Raw genomic sequence first — 22,604 nt, forward strand, 5'->3', positions numbered from 1 at the left:
TTACGACTACATATTTCAATTAAGGAGTCAGCCAATCAGCAGCTACGTTACATAGGATAACTTACGTACCGTACCATCACAATTGTCTGCTTTGAGTTTGACCCGAACTATCAAAGAGTTACCCTGCGAGTTATACTCGCATTAAAAACATTCGTTTTCCGAATAGTTACGAGATGGAGAAAGATCACTTCAAGGATGCTATTCGCGTTGGAGAGATCGATGGAATGTGGTCATTTTTGTCTCACGTAAGTGTGTATAATTGCAATTGTGTACCTGTCTCTTCGACCTAACATAGAGACAGTCTTGCCTCAATTTGGCCACGTCACTTGTTGATTTGAGCGGGCAGTTGCGAGTAAGCATCGCCAGAGGTTGGGCGGACACGGCCAACAGCCTATGGGTGTTAATCACCTGCCCACCAGCACCTCGAGGCTCGAGCATGCGCTCCGCTCCGCTTGTCAATAAAAACCGGCCCAGGTCCACTCATTCATTGAACAAGGTTATGATATGTTCTCAGTTACATCCCCATGTGTGGCAAAATAATGGTGGCAATGTTTGGCTTAATTTCTCTTTTTATATGAGACAAATGCTTGATTTTTCCACCATGCTCACACTGTCAGTTTTCATACAGCTATTTATCATACAACTTGGCACTTATGTCATGTATGTAAATTTAATTCTTTAAATTATTTTTTTCTTAATTAAAAATAGAGATTGAAAAATGAAAATTTTCTTGCCATGTTACTTTCCACCAATAGAGGGCATACACAAAAATATGCCCCAAATTCAAGTTTTTGAGCGCTCTGGTGAATACAAAAATTATTTCCAAGTTACTAGGCCTAATGAAAAATAAATTGCAACTGTATGAGAATTAGTAATTTTAGTCACAAAACAGTCAAAAGTGATATTTTAATGATTTTTCAAAGTGTGTGTTATGTACAGCATTGGCATACCATAGTCCTACCTGTAGATTCCCCACAGGCAGGATGGTTGCAGTGAACAAGTGTCCCGGGGGGGCCACTTACATTGACGAGTGGATACCATGCGCGACCAAAAAAACACGTAAAAAGGATGTCTTTTTCACGATAGGGCACGTTACGTACGTAACGTGATAAGGGTGTCAAAAACACAAAAATAATGAAAAAAGGGTATCTATTTCGCTAGGACAATTACGTGTTTAGGGTCGAATTTGCGGGGATGATAAAACAAAATTAAAATGTTTTATAAAGGATGTCCTTTTTGCCCCAACACTTCGTGTTTAGAGTCCCGATTTGCGCGAGGTGTAGAAGGTGGGGTCGTACTAAACCAAATAAGGTAAAGCCGACGACCGCCAGAAAACATTCCTGTACTTGTTTAGGGGTTCATTTCAGGGAATATTTGCCAAGAGTATCGTTTTGTTTCTAATACTTGTTAAGGGTAGGGTTTCACACCCCAATACTTGTTAAGGGGTGCATTTTCAGAATATGAAAATTACGTGTTTAGGGTGCTTTTCGAGACCCCATGGTCGCGCATGGTATCCACTCGTGAATGGAAGTGGCCCCCCCCGGGACAAGTGCCCAGGTCCAGGGAGCCAGGAGCTGTCGGCTGCCGCCGCAGCTACCTGCCTCTGGCATGCCTGGGCCGGGTTAGTTTGTCAAATACCGCCAGGTACCACTAGATCTAGGTTTACATAACTTAGCTCTAGGGTCCTATGGCCTATGAAAATGATGGCGGCATTATCGTGATATTGGGAACCACCGTTCACTTCATACAGCAGCGCTTTATTCAGTCACACGCACGGTTCCCTATTTCCACCTCCATTTACTCTGTACACAAGTGCGCGTACACAAATCTACGAGTGGTTCCCAAAACCACGATTTGGCCAAAATGATGGGGTGACCATAATTTGCGCACATTTTAATTAAAATTATCTTGAACAAGTTGATTTTCATTTAAAATTTCAATCAAAAATTTCTCACACCGTTCACACAAAATTAATCAATATACCAGACCGGCAGACAGAAGGCAAGATCCGATCCAAAGTCAAATTTGCTTGATGGAATTTTAAGTAGGACAATGGTTTTGCATGTATCGCGATCTCAAAATTAAAATACATGGCGATCGACTAATGCACTCTGAAAAAATGTCATAAAAAAGTGTGACCATAATTTGCGCATGATCGTCTTGCAAAGCTTTAGAAACAAGGATAGATCAATTACACAAAGGTAAGATAATTGCATCAGATGGAGGTTAAAATGCCATAAATTCGGTTGGTATCAAATTTTACTAAGGCCCTACTTATTTATTTGGATACCCTTGCTTGCAAACTGGCAATTTTTTATGCTTGTCGAAAATTTCGCATTTTCTTGGAAATGAAATTGTGAAAACAGAAATTATGCACTTACCACGATTACATGGATGAAGGTCTATCGTGTGGCAGTATCCTGACATCGAGGCACAAACTGGAACCTCAAAAAAACGAAAAGTTCTCTCCTACCCGGCTACCCCAGTCTCGATCGGCCATTTTGTTATGAATTTTGAAAGAATTAGGAGAGGTATCGCGACAGAGCATTTTGTTTTTTTGAGGTTCCAGTCTGTGCCTCGATGTCGTGATACTGCCACACGATAGACCTTCATCCATATAATCATGATAAGTGCATAATTTCTGTTTTCACAATTTTCTTTCCAAGTTATTGTGACCACAATCTACCCTAGTCCCATGAGTATGAGTAAATGCACGGTGAGCTCCTGGGCTCCCGCCCACTTCGCATGCGGGAGCTCCCTGGGTTACTGCTGCTGATGATGATGATAAAGTATTAAATTATAATATTTTTTAACTCTCTCGAACCTTTTACAAATGTCAAGGTTTTGTGATCCCAGCCCAGAAGCGAAGGGATATTTCGTGAAAAAAATACAGAGCTAGCTTCTTTCTAAATATCTTTTGTATGTTTCATTCCATTTAGATTGACTGGTCAGAACCTTGGCTCATCTCACTGATAGCTTTCCATCTATTCTGCCTCATCATCACCATAATCACTAGGAGATATAACAACTTCCAGATCATCCTATTTCTCATTATGTGTAAGGCTTTTCTGCATTTTTTTTAATCCTTTAAAGATAGTTCTTACTAAATGACATGACCATAATTTGCATGTGACAGAAGTTTGTGAAGTCCGATCACTTTTCTATCTATGTTACATATTTGATTGATTTGTTATTTTTTATCCAAAATAGATTTGATTTTAATTTTGGGGGAATTAAAAATACATAGTAAAAAAATAAGGGTAGATGGTAATGTAAAAGAGAAGTAAAAAAAAATAAGAAAAAATAAAAATACATAGCATTAGAATTGTAGTACTTTAATTGTATGTGAATACAGGGCCGTTGTGGAAAGCAGTTTTTGAAACTGACAATGCCACCCTGTATAAATAAATCTACAAATAAATAAATAAAATAAAAGAACAATTTTGAATATATGTACATGTAAGAGTAGCACCATTTGGGATCATTTCAAAGATGGCCATTTTCTTTGGTAACGTGTAACTGAATAAGTCGGCCTACTACTAAGTAATTTTTCGTACCAGTTATATGTACTGTACCTGGAAATGTGAGTAAGCGTAAATAAAATTATTATGTTGAAATTTGTTTTTTACTTTTATTTCCTTTGACAGTATTAATGATCTACCTGTCAGAATATCTGAACCAGTATGCTGCCAAACACTACAGGTATGTTGAAATCAATGTTAATTTTACTATATACCATCAATCTCTAGGATACCCTTTCTTATAGAATTTACTCAAACAATGTTTTGAAATGGGTTATTATCAAAGGAAATTTTCTAATGCACACAGATCAGGGGCAGTTGCCCCCTGATATTTGCAAATCATTCTGCTTTATCCATTCGCACTTTGCCTTTATTGCAGTGTGATATACTGTAAGAGTAGCACAAATTATGCAATTAATACAAGCATTTTTTTAACATTCATATATATTTCTTTTATCAAGTTTATTTTCTTCCTTTTGCTTCAAATATCTTTGGGTTGAATGAATTAGATTGAACGTGAATGATTGAATTGAATTTAGTTGGGAACATTGAAAACAACGTTGAAAAATACATACAAGCTTATGCAATATTAATGCACCAAATATTTCAAGGAAATGGGGACAAAGGTATCAGTGCATATCCAAACAAACAAATGCTATTAGGGAAAGGGGATAAAAAAGTGATATGAGAGAGTTTAGGAAAGATAGAGAGAAAACAAAATTAGAGAAAAGATAGAGAGAAAACAAAATTAAAGGGAAGAGAAAGAGAGTGTTTGGGAATATCAAAATTTGTCTTGCTATTTCACAATACACAACATGTAATTTTTCACCAAAAAAATATATTACAGAGCTGTCAAGTAGTACAGATTTTCTGTATTTAGTATTAAAAAAATAGAAGAATACTGATGGTTTCAACTTTCATGAAAATACTGATTTCCTCACCAAAATACTGAATTTCAGCTTTAAAAATACTGAGATGTTCTTGTTCAGGTTGGCTACTCTGATTTTATCTCTGCAATTATGGGGAATACCATGGCTACAAATAAAAGTATTCATGGTAGCAAAATGACAAAGTACTTGCCACTTTTTAAGCAACCGAATGCAGGTCCTAGAATGATATGGTAATATATTTTTAGAAGTCATTGATATTTTAAAAATGATTTTCATTTTCTTTTTACAGAATGTTCTCTCGACTACAGTATTTTGACTCTGGAGGCCTCTTCATTTCTGTTGTTTACAATGTTCCTTTACTTATCAATTGTCTTGTTATGATTGTAAGTACCTTTTTTTTCTTTTCTTTTATACAAATATTACTCTCATATTTTGAAGATTTGAATAAAATAACTTAAATCTCTAGTCTTAATTGCATTGATATCTCAAATTTGCAAAACTCTCTTTAATCTGATTAAAGGGGTGGTTCAGGCTGAAATACTTTATTGCTTAATAAATAGAGTAGAATTCACTGAGCAAAATGCCGAAAATTTCGTCAAAATCGGACAACAAATAGCAAAGTTATTGCATTTTAATGTTAAGTAATATTTTGTAAAAACACTTGCATGAATATTCATTAGGTGGGCTGATGATGTCACGTCTCCACTTGTTCTTTTGTATTTTATTATATGAAATTAGGTTTATTCAATTTTTTTCCTCCAAGAACTAGAAAAATTGGATTGACAACTGATTTAGTGCATTAGATATGTATTGCTGCAACTTATTTTATTATAAGGGAACATATTATTCACACAAGTATGAAATAATGAAAAAATATGATTTTATGTAATAACATAAGAAAACAGAAAGTGGAGATGTGACATCATCAGCTCACCTAATGAATATTCAAGACAACTGTTTTCACAAAATATTGCTAAACTTTAAACTTCAATAACTTTATTATTTGTTATCCGATTTTGATGAAATTTTCAGTGTTATGCTCAGTGAATTCTACTCTGTGTATTAAGATATAAATATTTTCAGCCTGGACCACCCCTTTAAATGATTAAGTGATTTAAATGTCTTAAAATGAGAATTTCAGATACATATAAATGGGGTTTTATTTTATGCTTGAAGTGTATTGTCAGGAATTGGAAATGAATGAATGACCATCAGCTATATATAATAGAAAATGATTATGTATTTGTAAATTTTTTTATTTCAGTGTATATGGTTACACACAGCAGCACACATGGTGGTGTCTGTAAAAAGAGGAAAGCTGAAGGAAAAGGCCAAATCCCAGGAAGTGCAGTCCTCAGAAACAGAAGATCAGCCGGTTGAGAAGGATGAAGACAGTAAAAAGAAAGACTGAAGAGGTAAAATGTTTCCTACAGAGATTCACAGATTTGATCTGCAACATATATAATAAAATTGTTTTTTTAACAATTACAAATTCAAACTGACCACATTTTTCATTCATATTTGTATTTATTAATGATAGTAATTGTACATATTCAGTATCTCATTATTGGTGTTAAAATATTTCATCGTATATACATGTATACATAACAGATGCCATCCTTTTCTTTAAGAATGGCTGCAGCCATGCAAAAATGTTAAGGAATGTTCTCTTTTGTGAATGATTTTGCTACTGCTTTAGAAAAGCAATGGGGTTCACAATAAATAAGTGATTTGAAACTTGATCAGTTGCATGACATTAACATCCTGGAGTAGTAGTAAATTTAACCAGATTAGGAACGAAAACTTTGCACAAACAATACCATCCCTGAAATGGTATTTTATCTAACCAAGTTAAATCCGCCACTATTGGATCCCATAGGAAGTCTAACACACCATGTGGCAAGATAAATATCAGATTTACCATGTACCACCAGTGTTTACATATATTTATTCCAAAGTATATAAGTCACTTTTGCTATGACATAGAAATGCTTTTATTGAATGATATTAGATGTATGTAGCATTACCGGTATTTGATTAATAGCAGGGAGATAGAGATTTTGTTGGGAAAGAGAATACATCTTTGTCTGAGGGTATGTCCAAAGTAACCCTAGTTGATTATTAAACATTAGTTGGATATAAAAGTAGAACATTTATCAACACAAAAGAAACAAAGTTTATTTAATAGAGATTAGTTTTGTAATTTAATATCAAGTACTATTCATTAGAAGTCATTAACCATACCCTTTCCACGAGCCGACAAACAGTTATAAAGGTGCGTGGTTCAGAATCTCAGATTCAAACTTGCAGAACATCTCAACTCTACTAAATCCTTAAAAATATCCACAATGTCATCTTTTGTCCATTTAGTTAGTATCATGAAACTGATAAAACAATTTTCACAAAATGTTTTGTTTTCCCATGTTTGTGTAATCCATTCCTTACCTGACTGTGTCCAGTATGTTGATTTTGCCTAAAATTTGATTTAATATCTAACATTTCAAACATTTGTCAGTGTGCACTAAAGATAACAGTGCCAGTAATTCAAGTTGTAATGGACCAGTAATCATTAATATTCTGTCATAAGTGAGCTCCATGATTTATTCAATAATTTTATGTAATTCTGTTGGCTTGTTTAATTACTGAATAAATCCTGAATGTAACTTTGAAAAAAAAAAGCATTCTGTATCTTTGTTGCTAGAAAATCATAGATATATCCACTTAAGTCAGGCAATTACAAAGTAGTTTTAAATAAAAAAATTAGTAGTTTTAAAAATAGTATTTTAAATAAATTTGTTTTTTTTAGATAAAAGATGAATTTATGCAATTGAAATACACCACAAATGCCCCCCCCCCCCTCCATTTTCCTTTTTGTACACCAGGTGAGTGTATGTGAAAATGTTACAATGTGCAACAGATAATAAGGCCTTTGGTAAATTCAACCCTAAATAAGACTGGGGAAGGCTGGGGCTGATTCAGCCTCCCCCCCCCCCCCCCCCCGCTGTGCAAATTTTTTTGACCATGTCACTGACTTTTTACTTTCAAGTCTTGCGCAACTATTGAGACCAAAATTGCAACCCTTGGGTACGCTGTTCTGAAATAGTACAACAATTTCATACATGCATGCAGACCCAAAATTGCTCAAAAATGTGAATTTGTGTACAGATCCAATGCAAATAGTGTTTTTTTCCAAAATTCATTTAATCAATATTTTTCCTTTTGCTGATTAAATTAGAGTAATATCATTTTGTTTATGGTAAAAAAATAATGTCCCCTACAATTTCCATTGAAAAAACAATAAAAAACAAAAAGTTGAAAAAAACAATGAAGTGCATGAGAAATTTAGAAAGCCATAAAAAAATGAAATAAATGTGATGTTCAAATTTGTTAAAAGTTCATTTGATCAGATTCCTATGAAGAGTCTATGAACCAAAAATTAGCACTTTAGGGCATTATTTAGTTAATTAGAGCAAACTTATGATTTTATGTGTAAATTAGCTTTTAGTAATGAGATTTTTCAGTTTGATCTTATAGTTATGTAGATTATGCCATTGTTTACACTCATGCCAATTTTTGTAGTGATCACGTGATCGACGTCCAAGATATTAAGGGGGGCTGAATCAGAACTCCTCCCCCCCCCCCCCCATTCTTCTTAGACATCTAAATAGATGGTCTTTTTAGGGTTAAAGATGTAGAATGTAATGATTCGTAATAGGCTTAAAAATCTAAAGATATTCTTCAACTTTTGTGTAATAAGATTTGACATTTTTCTCTTTTCAGATCTGTCTCTCAAATACTGAATTCCATGCTCGCATCCTTGCTTGGTGGATTCAGACGCAGGTCATCACGGCAGGAATAATCAGTCAGTCATGGAAGAAGCTTTCTGGATTTGTGAAGAACTCTCTCAGGCTGGAAACTCAGAAGTTGAACACTGCCCTCTCTGGTCACCTATCTGTACAACATGAGATAAACAAGACAATGTCAAAGCAAAAGGTTATATGTACATACATGTAGAAAGCAACGAAATGGCCTTTATTTTTGTAACCATGAAAAGTACTATTTTGTATATTTGCTAGTGTCGTGGAGAGACTTCATGAAGAAATATTCTCTTTGAATATTGCATGCAACACTTGCCATTGTGAGTGCTATGACTTTGGCACTCCTTGAAAGTTTATTAGAAGACAAATGGTTTTAATCACCACATTTACAAGCTGTATTTTGATTTATAGAGCTGCTTGAGCCTGAAGTTAAAAAGGTGGTGTTTAAAACCATGGCTTGAGATCAAAGTGCAAACAAGTTGAGTTTAAAACTTACATTCAGAAAGGGTACATTATTGAAAGAACAGTGTTTTATGAAATTGTGCTAACTTTATGTTTGTTACTAGTTGGTTGTACACAATTTTGTAAAGAATGCCCCACTTTGTACAATTTTATTTCAATTCTGCCATTGATTCCAACCATAATCAAGCATTCTCTGACAAATCATGACAGACCTGATCAAGTATAATCTGCATAGACCACAGTTTCAAACTATATGTTATTTGGGGCCATAAAGTGCAGTTTAGGATTAATCCACATAATTCCACTCCCATTGGAAAATCTCAAAGTGGGCAAGACTTTCCAAAAAAGGGCAGCAAGCGCTACGCTACCTAGAGAACAGTTGACCATTAATTTTTGGGTAGATGAAGTGGAGATTAATTTGTCAATATATGATTTCATTTAGATTGTTAAGATTTGTAGATTTTGCTTATAAATACTGTACACTTACAGCAGAATTTTGTTATGGAGAACAATTGATTTTACAACAAAGCTCTATACAGTGGGATATTAGTACAAAGTCAATGACATTATCATGTTATACCAAGAACACCCTCAGTGTCGGGGTTAGAGTGAAAAGCAGTCTTGTTATATCAGGAAATGGCTTTATTGGTGCGCTTTTTCATAAAGGATAAGAATTTTGGTAGCGTATGGTATGTAACACAATACATTAATTGGTTAGTAATACCTAACTTTGAGACTTTGTGCTATGAACACTTGCATTCATATTCTAAGTAACTTTTCTTTCTGTGAGGTGATCTGTTTTTTTAATGGGTTTTCCACAGTAGAATAGGCTTCAACATTTTGATAATGGCAATGTGGTACCTTAGACTGTCATATGATAGGTTTTATGTTCTAGCCCAAAGTCATTACATTCCAACTAACATCTGTATTTCATATATTTATCATTACTAAGTTTTAGCATTGTAATAACAGTATTCAGGACAGATGAATCAATGAATTATTTTGAATTGGCCATAAATCACACCAATTTCAATAAAAAAATATGATATACTAGTTTATATATAGTTACTTTTGACACCAAAGATGTGATTTTCACTTTGAAGACATCCAACTTCTGTGTATGTTTGTACATGTTCCACAAGTGATATTAATTTCAGGACTAAGAATCGTGGGTTTAGCACATGATGGTTAAAACGAAATTGTGTGTTATAATGATCATGCTGTAATCATGAAATGATAAAGATAATTTAAAGTTACGGTATGTTTCTCCTGGAATCAATATTTGAACATTGTGAAGTCAACCAAAGTCTTAATCGTGTTTATGAGTTAAATTTTTGTGACAAGATTCCATACTTCATGTCAAAGTTGACTTTGGGTATCTATCACAAGAAAATGCAAATTTTCAGCAAACTTTGTTTCTTATTTATTAACATGACACATGTTTCTCATATTCTGGTCTAAAAAAAGTTTCAACATGGTATTATTCAACCTGTGAAATGTCAATTTTGCAGACTTAATTGTAAATGTAAAAAATATCGAAATTGTACTCAGACACCATTCATATTGAAGAGTAATTTTACTTCAGTGTGCTCATTTTATTATGTTCATATCCACAATTTCTTTGAAAGAAGCTGTGTTTGTGAACATGAAGTTCATTAATTTATTAAATATGATTTTTTATGTCAAATAATTACATCGATATATTTTTTTATTCAATTTCTTTGTCGACTTTGTGCCAAATTCCAATTTTTGTTTTGGCTTAGGGGGATGAATTTCATGACTGTCAAAAGAAAATTAATTTTCTGTCAAGATTTGAGGTGTAATGAATCTCTTTCTAGTGTATAAACAATACATTTTAGACAATCTTCGACGATCACAAATGTTGACAAATATTTGAGGGATTAGACGATACAGATAGCCCAGCATTGTCTGCTCAAATATTAGCTAAAAAATTTCACACATGGTCTCAGGATACGAACCATATAGTATTAATAAATGCTAATTCCTTATGTTCAGGGAGGATTTTTTTTTTGTTTCACTTGACAATGTGGAGAAAATTAGAATATTTCATATAATAAAATACAAAAGAAATAGTGAGTGGATGATGTCATCAGTCTCCTCATTTACATACCAACCAGGATGTGCATATAACTTTTTTGTGAAATCAAGTGAAAATTTTAAATGCTATAACTTTCTTATTTCACATCCGATTTTTATGAAATTTTCAGTGCTATGTTTGGTGTTTTTTCTTATTTATTAAAATAACCTTTTTATTGGGGTGGACTTGTCTTTTAAGGCTTATCTGAAGTAATATATCTGAAGTAATATATTTAGGCAGTAGGCTTAGAAAAATTAGTTTCTAACCCAAATAAAAGATTGTGTTACTGTTAATAACAAAAAACAAATCAGAGGAGCAAGTGAGGTGAAGTTTGAAAAAATGGACAGAGTAATGTTTTCACGAAGTAGCAGAAAGTTGTAATCACTATACTTATGGAAATTGGAAAGTTACATCTATTTTTAATGAGGATTTGTAACAATATGCAATTTATGTAAATGTTATACTTTGATTACTGCACTGAGGGAAAGATGCTTAGAAAGCCGCATATTCCTGATCATTACATGTATGTACATGAATGGGAAAGTTAACCTGCCATTTGTCACAATCTACTCACCATGTTGCTAAATTGATATTTGCATAGTCAGGTGATCTTATTCTATTCAAACATCAAATTTTGTATTCCCTGTCCGATTACAAGGTATTGTCAATTTCAACCCATTTGTTTTTCTAATAAAACTCTCCCAATTTTTTTCATTTTCCAAAGTGGCTGTTAAACAAGATTAGAATGATTTTCTTCAATTTTAATATAAATATTAGTTGAACTTGTTATAGAGTAGTTAAGTATGAATGAAGTCCCCGGTTTTCCCCTGTTTCTAAAGAAATTTCTGTTGTTCATCATTCTTAAATTCAAATTAGATTTTCTTCAAGAAAATGTGCATAGCAATTTTTAAATAGCAAAATGTTTTAAAAATGACATACACAAAGCATTCCAATCAATTTTGCTTTATCTTTTCATGAATGATTTAGTCTCATTCGGTAATAGTTTTTCTGTTTTATCAAAGAAAACTGGGGACCTAGAGTTAAAGTAACCCATTGCTTATAGAAGAGGGATTGATTCATTGATCACTCAGAAACTTGTTAAAATAAGATATCTAAAATTCAAAAAAAAATCCTATTTACTCTAGGAGCCTTTTTCATTAAGAGTTAGAACCATGGTAACTTGGCTATTTAAAGGCAACTACCATGGTAACATGGCTCAACAGCCAATCACAATCAACATTTCCAGGGTAGTAACAATGTCAATGTTACAATAAAATAAGATCTTTATGAAACAGACCACAGGTGAGTGTACTAAAACACAATAATTACTTAAAATCAAAATTACAGTCCAACTTGCTTTAAACACACCAATTAGGTAACTCACCCATTTTAATATACCATTTGACAATTTTGTGAGTTAAAATTTTCATTAACTGCCGGCCGACTTACATACTAAGTTGATGATAGTAATTGTGTGTAAGGCCATTCCTTTCAAATTTCATTCAAAAGTTCTTGTATTTTAAAGAAAGAAGGGAAATTTCTATTTTGTTTTGTGAATCAAAGAAATGGTCTACTTTCCATTGGTCTCGCCCCTCATGGTCTAACCTAAATTGCCATTCAGCCCATATTTTTCTAAATTCCAGTTAGGCCATGGATCTAGTAGGATCCATGGTTAGGCTATACCAGTAGCGTACCTAGGATTTTCCACAGTGGGGGGGAGGGCAAAATCGTCCGCTTAAGTAAAAAAAGTCTTCAACCACAAATAAAGGATTTCACACCAGAAAAAAAAATTGACAAGCACAAAAAAGGTCTTAAACTTCAAAGGAGGGTCCACTGGTGGCTCGTCAGGGATCAGTTGTGACTCGTCAGGGGGGGCAGGGATATGTCCCTTGCATGGGTTGTGACTGCCCCCCCCCCCATAGGTACGCTAGTGGGCTATACCAATTTGTCCTATATTCACTTGGTCCAACATCACCACAGCTTAAAACCACAGTTTAAATTGAACCCGGCTTCAGAATATGGGCCATGGTTATTAGACCAAGTGAAGTTTGGATCAAATTGGTAGTAGGAGTTTAGCCCAAGGGGTTTCAGATGTAGACCAAATGCTTGTAAACCATCAAAGGTAACCCTGGGGCCCATTTCATGAAACTTTATGTAATGACAACTTTACATTAACAGTTACAAGCTGCTTCTGACTGGCTGATAGTGAATAGAAATTGTGCATTTGTTATTAAAACAAGTCTTTATGAAACGCAACATTCTTCACATTTATCATGGGTTTTTTGTGCTCACACACTAAAGTTAATGTTAAAAGTTGAATGCCTGAGGAATATCTACAAAAAAGAAGGTTTTGTCATAAATGTAGGTATTGTTAGTTTCTGATCCCAAACGTCCCATCCACAATAAGAAGATCTTATATGAATACATCAAATCACTTTATCAATATTTTTCTTCAACTAAATGCATCTTTGTAATTTATTAAATGCTTATTGCCAATCTAAAGAGTATTCAGGGTGTTTGATACCATTCTAAATTTGCAATATATAATTTGTGAATCAGATACATAATTGGGAATTAAACAAGCTGTCTTATGTACCATAAAGGTCCATGGTGCAACCAGAATAGGAGTACATGTAGTAAATTTCAAACAATTGCACAGATGCAGGCAGATCTCAATAAATCACCCCTGAAAATAATCATTTCTGGATATATCTTTTCATCATTCCAATGAATTACAACAGACTTATATACTAAAGTTTTGAAACCATAAGTTTGAGAATGATATGACTGGCCCTTATACACACTCACCATTCTTTCAGTGTCAGTCTGTCTACCAAAACCTTCCCACTATATGCAAGCAATGCAGGTGAACAAAAAAGGGAGAGAGGAATGCAGAAAGCACCCCAAAGTCCATAAGCATTAAAAGTATAATACAAAAGTTTGTATGATACTTTTGAACCAACCACCGTAAGTCAACAAAAAAGAATTGCATCATGGCAAATTAAAAGAATATAAGAACAGGTTACTGAGAAAACCAGATTATTTTGCATGGGAGCGATATCTGCAGAGAAATCACATAAGTGACATTAATTTTTATAGATAAAAGTTTATATTGTGATTTTGAAATACATTACAAGAAAATGAAAAGACAATTATATATAACCTGTGGATCATTCGGAATTATAGACACGACTGTATACCAAAGGGAGAAAGTTATGATAGGAATGTACAGAAAATGCATTCGAAATCATATACTGATACAAAGTTATGCAAAAGTATGCCCAATGTAAATTGAATTGATATTTCTGTTATCATTTTTGTGAGTCTTGACTATAAGATCCAGCACTTTTCATATCCCCCTGTTTATAACCTGTCCCCCGTTTTGAAAGTGAGTCATTTACCTTTCAGGGAACAAAAGCAATATTTTTTAGCTATAGGCCTAGTCAGATATTTTTTAGAGGGATATAGTGCATTTAATTAGCCCCCCCACACACACACACATATTTACAAAATCATGATCAACCCACCAGTCTCTAAATTGAATGTACACATTATCTCATATACATTTTATTATATCCTATAACCTCGAACAAATAATTCCCGCTGAACTTCCTCAAATCCTGTTATTTTTGTATAATGTAGTTGGAAATGTACCAACCTCTATCATTGAAAGAAAGGGGTTGAAAATGACATCCCAATTTTTTGGAAAGTATCATAACTCTGCATGTGGTCGCCATTGCATTCAAATAATAAATGACGAAAGGGTGAGATGGGGAAATGAATAGAATTATTGAGGCATAGTCAAATTCGGACCGAAAAATATACATTTCCAATGTTTGTTTTGTCTGCTCGCTCACAGACATTACTTCAAAATCATACATGAAATTAAATCGCTTCCCACACAGAGAATTATTAACTAAATACTATCCGGCAATATGAGCTGAGAAGTATGGTTCCAAAGCTGATGTTATTGAGATTTAGTAGTCAAGGTAATTTATAATTTCAAGTTGGTGCCTCAATGAGGCCCTCTATATTTTTTCTTCTAAAAAATCGGGGGAGAAAGGGGATACGTCAGGGGCAAGCGGAGAAAATCGTCAGTTTATCCACCAATAATAAAGAGCGAGCAACTCCCGTTTCACATATAAACAATATTGTTGCCAAAAGAAATGAAAGAAGGAACAATAAAATGTAATGCCTTTTACTCTAATGATCGCGGCGATATAATAATTAGTTCAGATGTATGTTAATTTTCAAAGGGGAAATTACTATTTATTCAAGATATGTTTTTTTCGTACGTTCTTCAATTAAAAACTTTCTCCAACAAATTATGAATTGGACTGAAAGATATTCGAACGTCAAATCGTTATCAGTTGGGGCCGGGGCCGTGTCAGTTACTCAGATTTGGTTCTGATGTCAGTTACTCAGATTTGGTTCTGATTTATAAATCACACCCGATGTTATAGGGATCTGTCCGATAACCACATCCTTTGTTCAGAACTTATGGCGAAAAGGTCACCCGCCGGAACAACAAACTCCTGTAAATATCCCGCAGGGTGAGTATTGCCCCTCCCCCTCGCTGGTCAAATCTTAGGGAATCGTGAAAGGACTGGTATAATTTGCACCGCCACCCCCCCCCCCCTCACCTCCACCCCCATGCCGTATACCCTAGCTTCCATACCATCGGCAAATGATCCAGAAATGTGTACTATCCATACTTACTTTTGGTGACGATGACGAGAGAGATGATGACAGCAGCGACGACGATTAGAAGTATCATAAGAAATGAAATGATGAAGATCATATTTCTTCGGAACCTTTGTTTCTTTTTTATGACAGCCATGCCTGCGTCGAATTCAGGATCGACTGGCATTGCAATCTGGGCTTCACCCTCGCCGTCGCCCTGGAAAAAAAAGAAGACGGAAACTGGAACTGCTACTTCTTAATATATATATTTTTGTGGGGAGATCATCTAAGTTATGTAATTTACTAAAGTGGGTAAATTTCACTGTTGATTTTAATTTTACTGCCGCACTATTTGCTAAAAGGGTTTGAATAACTTTCCAAAGTTCTTTAACCACCCCCCCCCCCCCCCTCCTCAGCTCTCTTCCTTAAGGTGAACGCAAAGAAGAATATCTCGTCACCAACGATGACTATGGACGATTTCCCAATTCATGAAAATCTTCAGTTCTCAGGAGTCTTATTACCCCCCCCCCTCACCAAAGTAATTCTATGGAGAAACGTGGTATGATTTCTTTCTCTGAAAATCTATTGAATTAACAGTCATCAGGGGCCGCGGAACGGTTTTCAATGTGGGGGCTGACCATGCAAAAAATCGCAATCGTATATTTTCACGTTTTTGTACACGGTTTTGGAAAAAAGTGAGAGGGCTGAAGCCCCCAGCCCCGGCCCCCCCCCCGCTTCCGCGGCCTCTGGTCATGTATTGTAGAAGATACTGTACCCCCTCCCTTTCAGTAGGGGTTATGCCTGAAAATGGGGATGGGTAGCATGTAAATGGGCCTCCAAGTTTCCCTTATTGAATCACCTCGGTAACCTTAAAAATAATTGACAGTAATTTTATCCACCCCTGCCCCTCTATCTAAACCACCCGCTGTTGCCGTCGCTCTTTAAATAGAAATCATACCTCTCTAAGAGCCATTGTCGGTTGACCATCTATACTCCTGACGCGAGTCAGAGTGATCCCTGAGCCACCTGAACCATTGGGCCTGGTGACGACGCCATCATTTTCATTCTTCGTCGAGGACGTCGTCGTCTCTTTAACCTCGGAACTATGCTCCGTTTTCCGTATAAGCAGTATCCCGTTGTCATCCTTCTTTTCCGTCCCTGAATATTTCGGACGTGGTGTCGCTGGGATTTCAAGACTTGCATCAAGTCGTGTATGTGTCCTTATTGTTTTCGAATGAGGTCCTGACCCTTGAGTCAAGTCTAATTTCTTCGCGATTGACGACCCTGGCAAAGGTGCTTGCCGTTTCGATAGTGGTTGAGGTGAAACTGTTCGGGATCGACCATCGCTTGTACTTTCAGACGGATTAAGAATTACATCTGATGTTCGTAACGGTGTTGATGAATGAATACTGGCTGCTTTATTTTTCGTAATGCCTTCCGAAGCATTTTCCGTTCTGTCATCTTCTGAATGTCGATGATCCAACTCGGCGTAAATAGGATCTCGACCTTGTCCAACAGTCTTGCCATTCGTCAAACCATTGCTTCTTGACGTCCCCGGAGAAATTATGGAGGATGCCGACGACGACGATTGACCTGTGACTGGGGTTGATGACGGCAAGTCAACGTCTTCCTCCTCTTCTTCCACAAAGTTAGCGGCTGGAATCCTAGCATAGGGGTGTGTCTGTATACTACTGTGTCCCTGAGCGGGTAATGCTGATGATGGTGGGGGTCGAGGGGCGTTGAGCTCTTTTTCTGAGGCTGGGACTAGTACCGGCTGTTGAAGACCCGGGGTTTCGGCATAGATGTGTAGCCTACGATTATATTCATCATCGGGTAATTTGCGGTCCCTCATCTATATAATATTTAAAAAAAAGGAAAATAAACTTTATGCTATAAACATGTAGATGTTTTTTTTATTTGACAAATGTATTTCATTTCAATTTCTATTTGAATCTGTTATGAACTTAAACCATCGCAGAAATAATGTAAATCATTCAATGTACCTATTTTGCCAGGGCTCTAGATTATTTATGAATTTGTAAGCCCCGCAATCAATTATGACATAAAAACACGATTGAGGTCCTGGCGGTTCAGAAATATAAACACATGTGGGATAAAAGTGGGGTAAAATAGTATTACACTTTCATAATAAGTTATAAGTTAGGTTATTTAACATTCGTTGTGCCTATATACATGTACTTTGGTAAAATATGTAGTAAATCATGTTCTTAGATGAAAGGACAGTACATCTTTTTATCTTATCTATATCAAACCATACAATCAAATCGTTATATTACTGGGCAGACGATGCGACGTACCATTTCAATGACAAATATCGATCGACAGTTATTTCAGTAACCCAAAATCGATAGGGTGATATTTCGAAAAGGCTATGACACTTCGAAATAATCATTTTAATTTGTATCTTTTGCGATATTTTAGAGGATGGCCACATTTCCAATGTTAGCATGCGTATAGATGTAACTTTGATGTTAATCATATTGATAAGATCATGAAGAAACTGGGGTACACACTCGCCGAGATGGAAGTGTACGAAAGGGGTGTGGGGGGGGTGAAGGAAGGAACATATGAATGAGTGATTGGAAAACAAGACTGGAGAAGTGGAGTGTCGTTGATCTAGTTCCCTGATGAGCACAATCTAAATTTTCTGTTTTAAAGGGGCACCATGATCTTATGAGACCAATTTAATTTGAAAGAATGTAGTAACCACATTAACGTAATATTATAGATTTTAACCACTTCGGATATATATTGTCTTTTACTTTTGATAAACTCACAATATGAACCTGACTTTGTGAAAATATTTACATAAAGTACCATTACGACAATGGTACTTTATGTGAAAATATTTGCATAAAGTACCATTGTCGTAATGATAACAATGTTGGTATCTCATATACAATAGCATAATCATGACAATGTATACATTGTAGTATGAAAACGAATTCGGGTCATTATGAATTACGTCACACGGGAAGAACTATTTAAAAAAAAGAACATGTGCGTGAAAGTTTATTTTCATATTCTTTTTCAGTGAAACTCTGGTAAATATGATGGTTACATTCGTAAGACATCATTGATCTCGGAAAAAGGTTATAAAAGGGCTTTGGCCTCTTGCTGTTGGATAAGGCTCACGGCAAAGGTAATGACCGCCAGAAATAAAATATGAGGTATTGTTCATATTTTGTCATATTTTCAATTGTTATCCGTTGCCTTTGTACAATATCAAGCTGATATGAAGGACTCCTGAAGACGGACAGTCAACCTGTCCGAAACGTCGAATCCCTCTACTACTCATCATCTCTACTCGCCGACTCAAGTCAACATCTCCTCATCAGCTCTACTACTCAAACTGTTCTCACTCAACATTCCTTCTGGTTTACAGTCCTTTTCAGGACTATTTTCAAGAAAGAATACTCTACTCTCAAATCTCCACTTTCTCGCCTATCCACTTCTTCTCTTCTTCTATCCACTGTTTCTATAACACTCCACATGGTGTAACGTAAACCATATCAGCAATTGTACTTGCCACCACGCAAACCTTCAAACAACAAGGACATGTTTATTATCAACTTTGAAAAACAATTATGGGAGGCCTCAGTTGGTAATTGGAACCACTTCAAACAAACTTTTGACTTTTTTATTTGGAGTATGGTTTTAATCGCGATATGACAGTTTAATTCACAGAACAACCAAGGCACCATTATCAAATGATACCCCCCCCCTCTTCGGATCCCCTAAAAGGGAACAGTCAAGTGAGTCGTTTCTATTACAATGACCATTGAATTGATGTGTGTGCCACTGACTGTGACCAAGTACAATAAACGATTCTATAGGCTAAAGGTTCTGATTTCTTTTACAATGACGATTTTATGGACAATTTCTTACCAGGCAAATCGTCATTGTGTTTTTTATGCGTTTCGAAACACACGTAAATGTTATGACATTTGAAAACTTCGCTTATTTTCCCCCAAAAAAATTATGCACAACTCATAGATGTGTAGTAGAGAGTCAATGATGTCACTCATTCACTGTTTCTTTGCATTTTAGTGTTTGAATTATACAATATATCATCTTTGAATATCTGACAATAATGAGACTCTTTATCGATTAACAATATATTACAACAATCGCACTTCCATAATAATAAGATATAAAACTTTGTGTAACATTGTAATGAGGAGAAAATAGAAATATTCCATACTCGATATTATAAAAGCAAAATGCAAAATAAATAGTGGGTGGGTGATGTCATCATTTGCATACCAACAAGAATGTGCATATAACTTTTTTTGTGAAAGTAAGCCCCAAATTAAAATGTAATGTTTTTCAATTGAGGTCCCATTTCGATAAAAGTGTTCATAATCAAACTGGTATGGTTTTTTTTCTCTCTCACTCTCTTAATCATCTTAACCTTTAGCTGGATGAACTTGTCCCTTACAAATAAAACTTTTAAACAGTGTTAGTGGATGCATCGACAGTATGTTAATATTTTAGACATATTCTAACATCATCCACGGGCAGAGATGCCCTTTGAAAAATAACAATAAAAAAAAGAAAAGATTGGGAATATGTTTTAAACTTTGTGGCCTTTGTGAGATGTACAGTGTATAAGCAGATATAAAAGCAAGAGAGTGCCTCATTATCGTCACTGCTTTTTCACCACCACCGTCATCATCAGATGTCATCGTCGTCACTGCCACAATCATTATCATCATAAGTTATCGTCTGCACCATTACCAGCAAAATTATCATCATCATCATTGTCAACATCCGTCACCATTTACCATCGCAATATCATTATTATCTTTATTTTTGTCAACCATGCACCACCACACCCACGATGACAACCACCACTGCTACCATCATCATCACATTCATCATCATCACCACCACCACCACCATCATCATCACCACTACCACCATCAGCATCATCATCATCATCATCACCACCACCACCACCAGCATCATCATCATCATTACCACCATCATCAGCAGCAGCATCATCATCATCACCACCACCATCATCATCAGTATCATCGCCACCACCACATGCACCACCATCATCAAGATCGTCGTCATCATCACCTTCAGCAGCAGCAACATCATCGTCACCCTCATCTTTTGTAACAACCACAACAATTCATTAACAACATGATTGATGCAGATGTAGTCCATAATTGTATAAAGCCGAACATAATGCCGGAATTTGCACATCTCGGTCATAATTATTAACATAACCGTAATTTTCGACTGATGTGTGACAGGATAGACAATGCAAATATTGTACCATTGTCTTCACTCGTTGATTCATCTGGTTTTGCTATCTGAATCAAAATAATTAAATCATGGACTATACATCTGCTTGATAAACCCCTTGTTAAACTCTCGGAAGACTGGTAGAAACAGGAATTTCAAAGAAGTAAAGTATGTTCAGGTATTTTCATGATTATAACATTACGTTAAAAAGACTGACATGGAGAAGATGGCATCAACCTCTGTGTATTATGAAACTGTATGATGAAAAAATACCATTGTTAAACACTCCTAGTACCAATTAGGTCCACACATTACATGTTAAACATAAGCAAAAAGGCGTTACTTACCTTGCATCGTGTATTGAATCTAGATCTTTGAAAAATGGGCGTGTTGTATCTCGTATTCTGCTTTGTAAAGTAATAGAACTGGCCACAGAATTATGTGCTCTAACACCAGGCTCCTCGAATATATTCTGGAATTTCTCGACGCTTTGAGCTCTATTATCATGCTAACTACGCGGGCATCTTTTTGATGTCTTTCCGAAGGAGCATTGTTAAAACCCTGAACTCAAGGAGAACAATGGCGTAAATCTCTCTGCAAATATGAATTTTCTTGTAGATCAAGAAAACGGTTATAACAATACCAGCCTTTTCACAGGACGCAAGTAGTGGCCCGTGGCAGTATGAATGGGAGTGTCGGCGGCCGTCTGCCCAAGTGAGTAAAAAAGAAAGTATGGCTGAATGCCTCCGAAGAACAAGATCGATTTGAATAAACTCAGGGCGGTGTGTTGTTCCCAAAGTCCTCAAAAGTTAGAACCACAACTGACCTTTTTTGCTGTCTATTCCAATCACTTTCGTGAATGGGTTATGGTGTTTAAAGACATACCGTCCGTTACGAATTACGTAACGACATACACCATCTCCTATTGTTATGGTGAAAAGTTGGTGGTAAGGCTAAAGGAAGGTCATCATGAAGGAGCTCGATCATACTGAATCGTAGGTATATGTATCGCCGGGTATCGATGCCTCGAGGTAAATGGAACCGTCGGGAATGGTTAATGACTTTGAATAAAAAATTCCTTTCTCACAGATAACTCGAATGATTCGATGCTCTGATCGGCGCGCCGCATCGTATTCAACCGCAATGTAGAAGTTTAGGCACATGAAACCCAACTGATATGCAGTCTTGTAAAGAGCTCACAACTTTCTGTTGCAAGCGGCAAAGATCGTTGAAATATTTAAAAAAAAATAGATAATAATTACAATCTCCTCAGCTTCACCCCCCTTAATATTTTTTTCTGCGAGATTGCGTTTCTGTTGTGACATCAGCTCTTCGATCCAGACCGTGAGACAATGATGAACTTTTAAAGAAGTTTCAAGTCTATGTACATTAATGCTTCGTTCAATTCCAATTAAAAGGCGATTAAGAGTAGGCCCTATAAATCAGAGTAATAACGACTAGAATAATGATAAGGCAAGCAAGTGCAAGATGAAACGATAAAATAAACAGATAGAGCCCCCTGCCTCCATTTGGCAATACAAAGACACAATATTACTAGAATTGAAATATAGCATGCAAACAACTCAATGGACTTTTATGTCGGACGTGAATAGGCACACAAATAGCCAATTAAGGAATCCCTTTTCTCTCCCCTCTCCTTTTCTATTAATCACTCTCTGTCTACGATTATTGCTTATTATTTTTTATTAAAAATCACATTATTGTGTCAAAGTACCCAGTATTATTAACCTATACAAAATAAAGAGAACAAAATACGTAATAGTTTCATTTATATAAACGTGCAGAGATACTGATTAATAATAAAAACTTTATATACCACAAAATCGCAAAA

General features: G+C 35.6%; 2 protein-coding genes across 3 annotated transcripts; one reads left to right on the forward strand and one right to left on the reverse strand.

Annotated features, from left to right (window-relative positions):
- Positions 1–61: 61 nt before the first annotated feature.
- Positions 62–9,064, forward strand: LOC121424655 (transmembrane protein 18-like). Its single transcript, XM_041620395.1, has 6 exons — positions 62–245; positions 2,940–3,057; positions 3,648–3,702; positions 4,701–4,794; positions 5,676–5,826; positions 8,192–9,064. Exons 1-5 carry the CDS (start codon positions 174–176, stop codon positions 5,820–5,822), a joined length of 486 nt encoding a protein of 161 aa, XP_041476329.1. The 5' UTR covers positions 62–173; the 3' UTR covers positions 5,823–5,826; positions 8,192–9,064.
- On the reverse strand, positions 8,209–21,465 carry LOC121424646 (endochitinase A1-like). Of its 2 annotated transcripts, XM_041620375.1 has the most exons (5): positions 21,100–21,464; positions 16,431–17,324; positions 15,509–15,689; positions 13,598–13,636; positions 8,209–8,363 (listed from the first exon to the last, which is right to left on the reverse strand). In XM_041620375.1, exons 2-4 carry the CDS (start codon positions 17,322–17,324, stop codon positions 13,620–13,622), a joined length of 1,092 nt encoding a protein of 363 aa, XP_041476309.1. In that variant the 5' UTR covers positions 21,100–21,464; the 3' UTR covers positions 8,209–8,363; positions 13,598–13,619. The 2 variants fall into 2 exon arrangements, with proteins under 2 accessions (XP_041476309.1, XP_041476318.1); XM_041620384.1 differs by lacking the exon at positions 13,598–13,636 and having other exon boundaries at positions 8,274–8,363; positions 21,100–21,465.
- Between the last annotated feature and the right edge of the window lie 1,139 nt (positions 21,466–22,604).

This window comes from Lytechinus variegatus, chromosome 1 (genome assembly GCF_018143015.1).
Source record: "Lytechinus variegatus isolate NC3 chromosome 1, Lvar_3.0, whole genome shotgun sequence".
Taxonomy (NCBI): Eukaryota; Metazoa; Echinodermata; class Echinoidea; order Temnopleuroida; family Toxopneustidae; genus Lytechinus; species Lytechinus variegatus.

Bases quoted from the DNA above. Each gene is read 5' to 3' on its own strand.
- LOC121424655 (XM_041620395.1), top strand. From the start codon at position 174: ATGGAGAAAGATCACTTCAAGGATGCTATTCGCGTTGGAGAGATCGAT. The intron at 246-2,939 runs GTAAGTGTGTAT...CATTCCATTTAG, and splicing joins TGTGGTCATTTTTGTCTCAC to ATTGACTGGTCAGAACCTTG. The intron at 4,795-5,675 runs GTAAGTACCTTT...TTTTTATTTCAG, and splicing joins TCAATTGTCTTGTTATGATT to TGTATATGGTTACACACAGC.
- LOC121424646 (XM_041620375.1), bottom strand. From the start codon at position 17,324: ATGAGGGACCGCAAATTACCCGATGATGAATATAATCGTAGGCTACAC. The intron at 15,690-16,430 runs GTATGATTTCTA...TTTTTTTTCCAG, and splicing joins CGACAATGGCTCTTAGAGAG to GGCGACGGCGAGGGTGAAGC.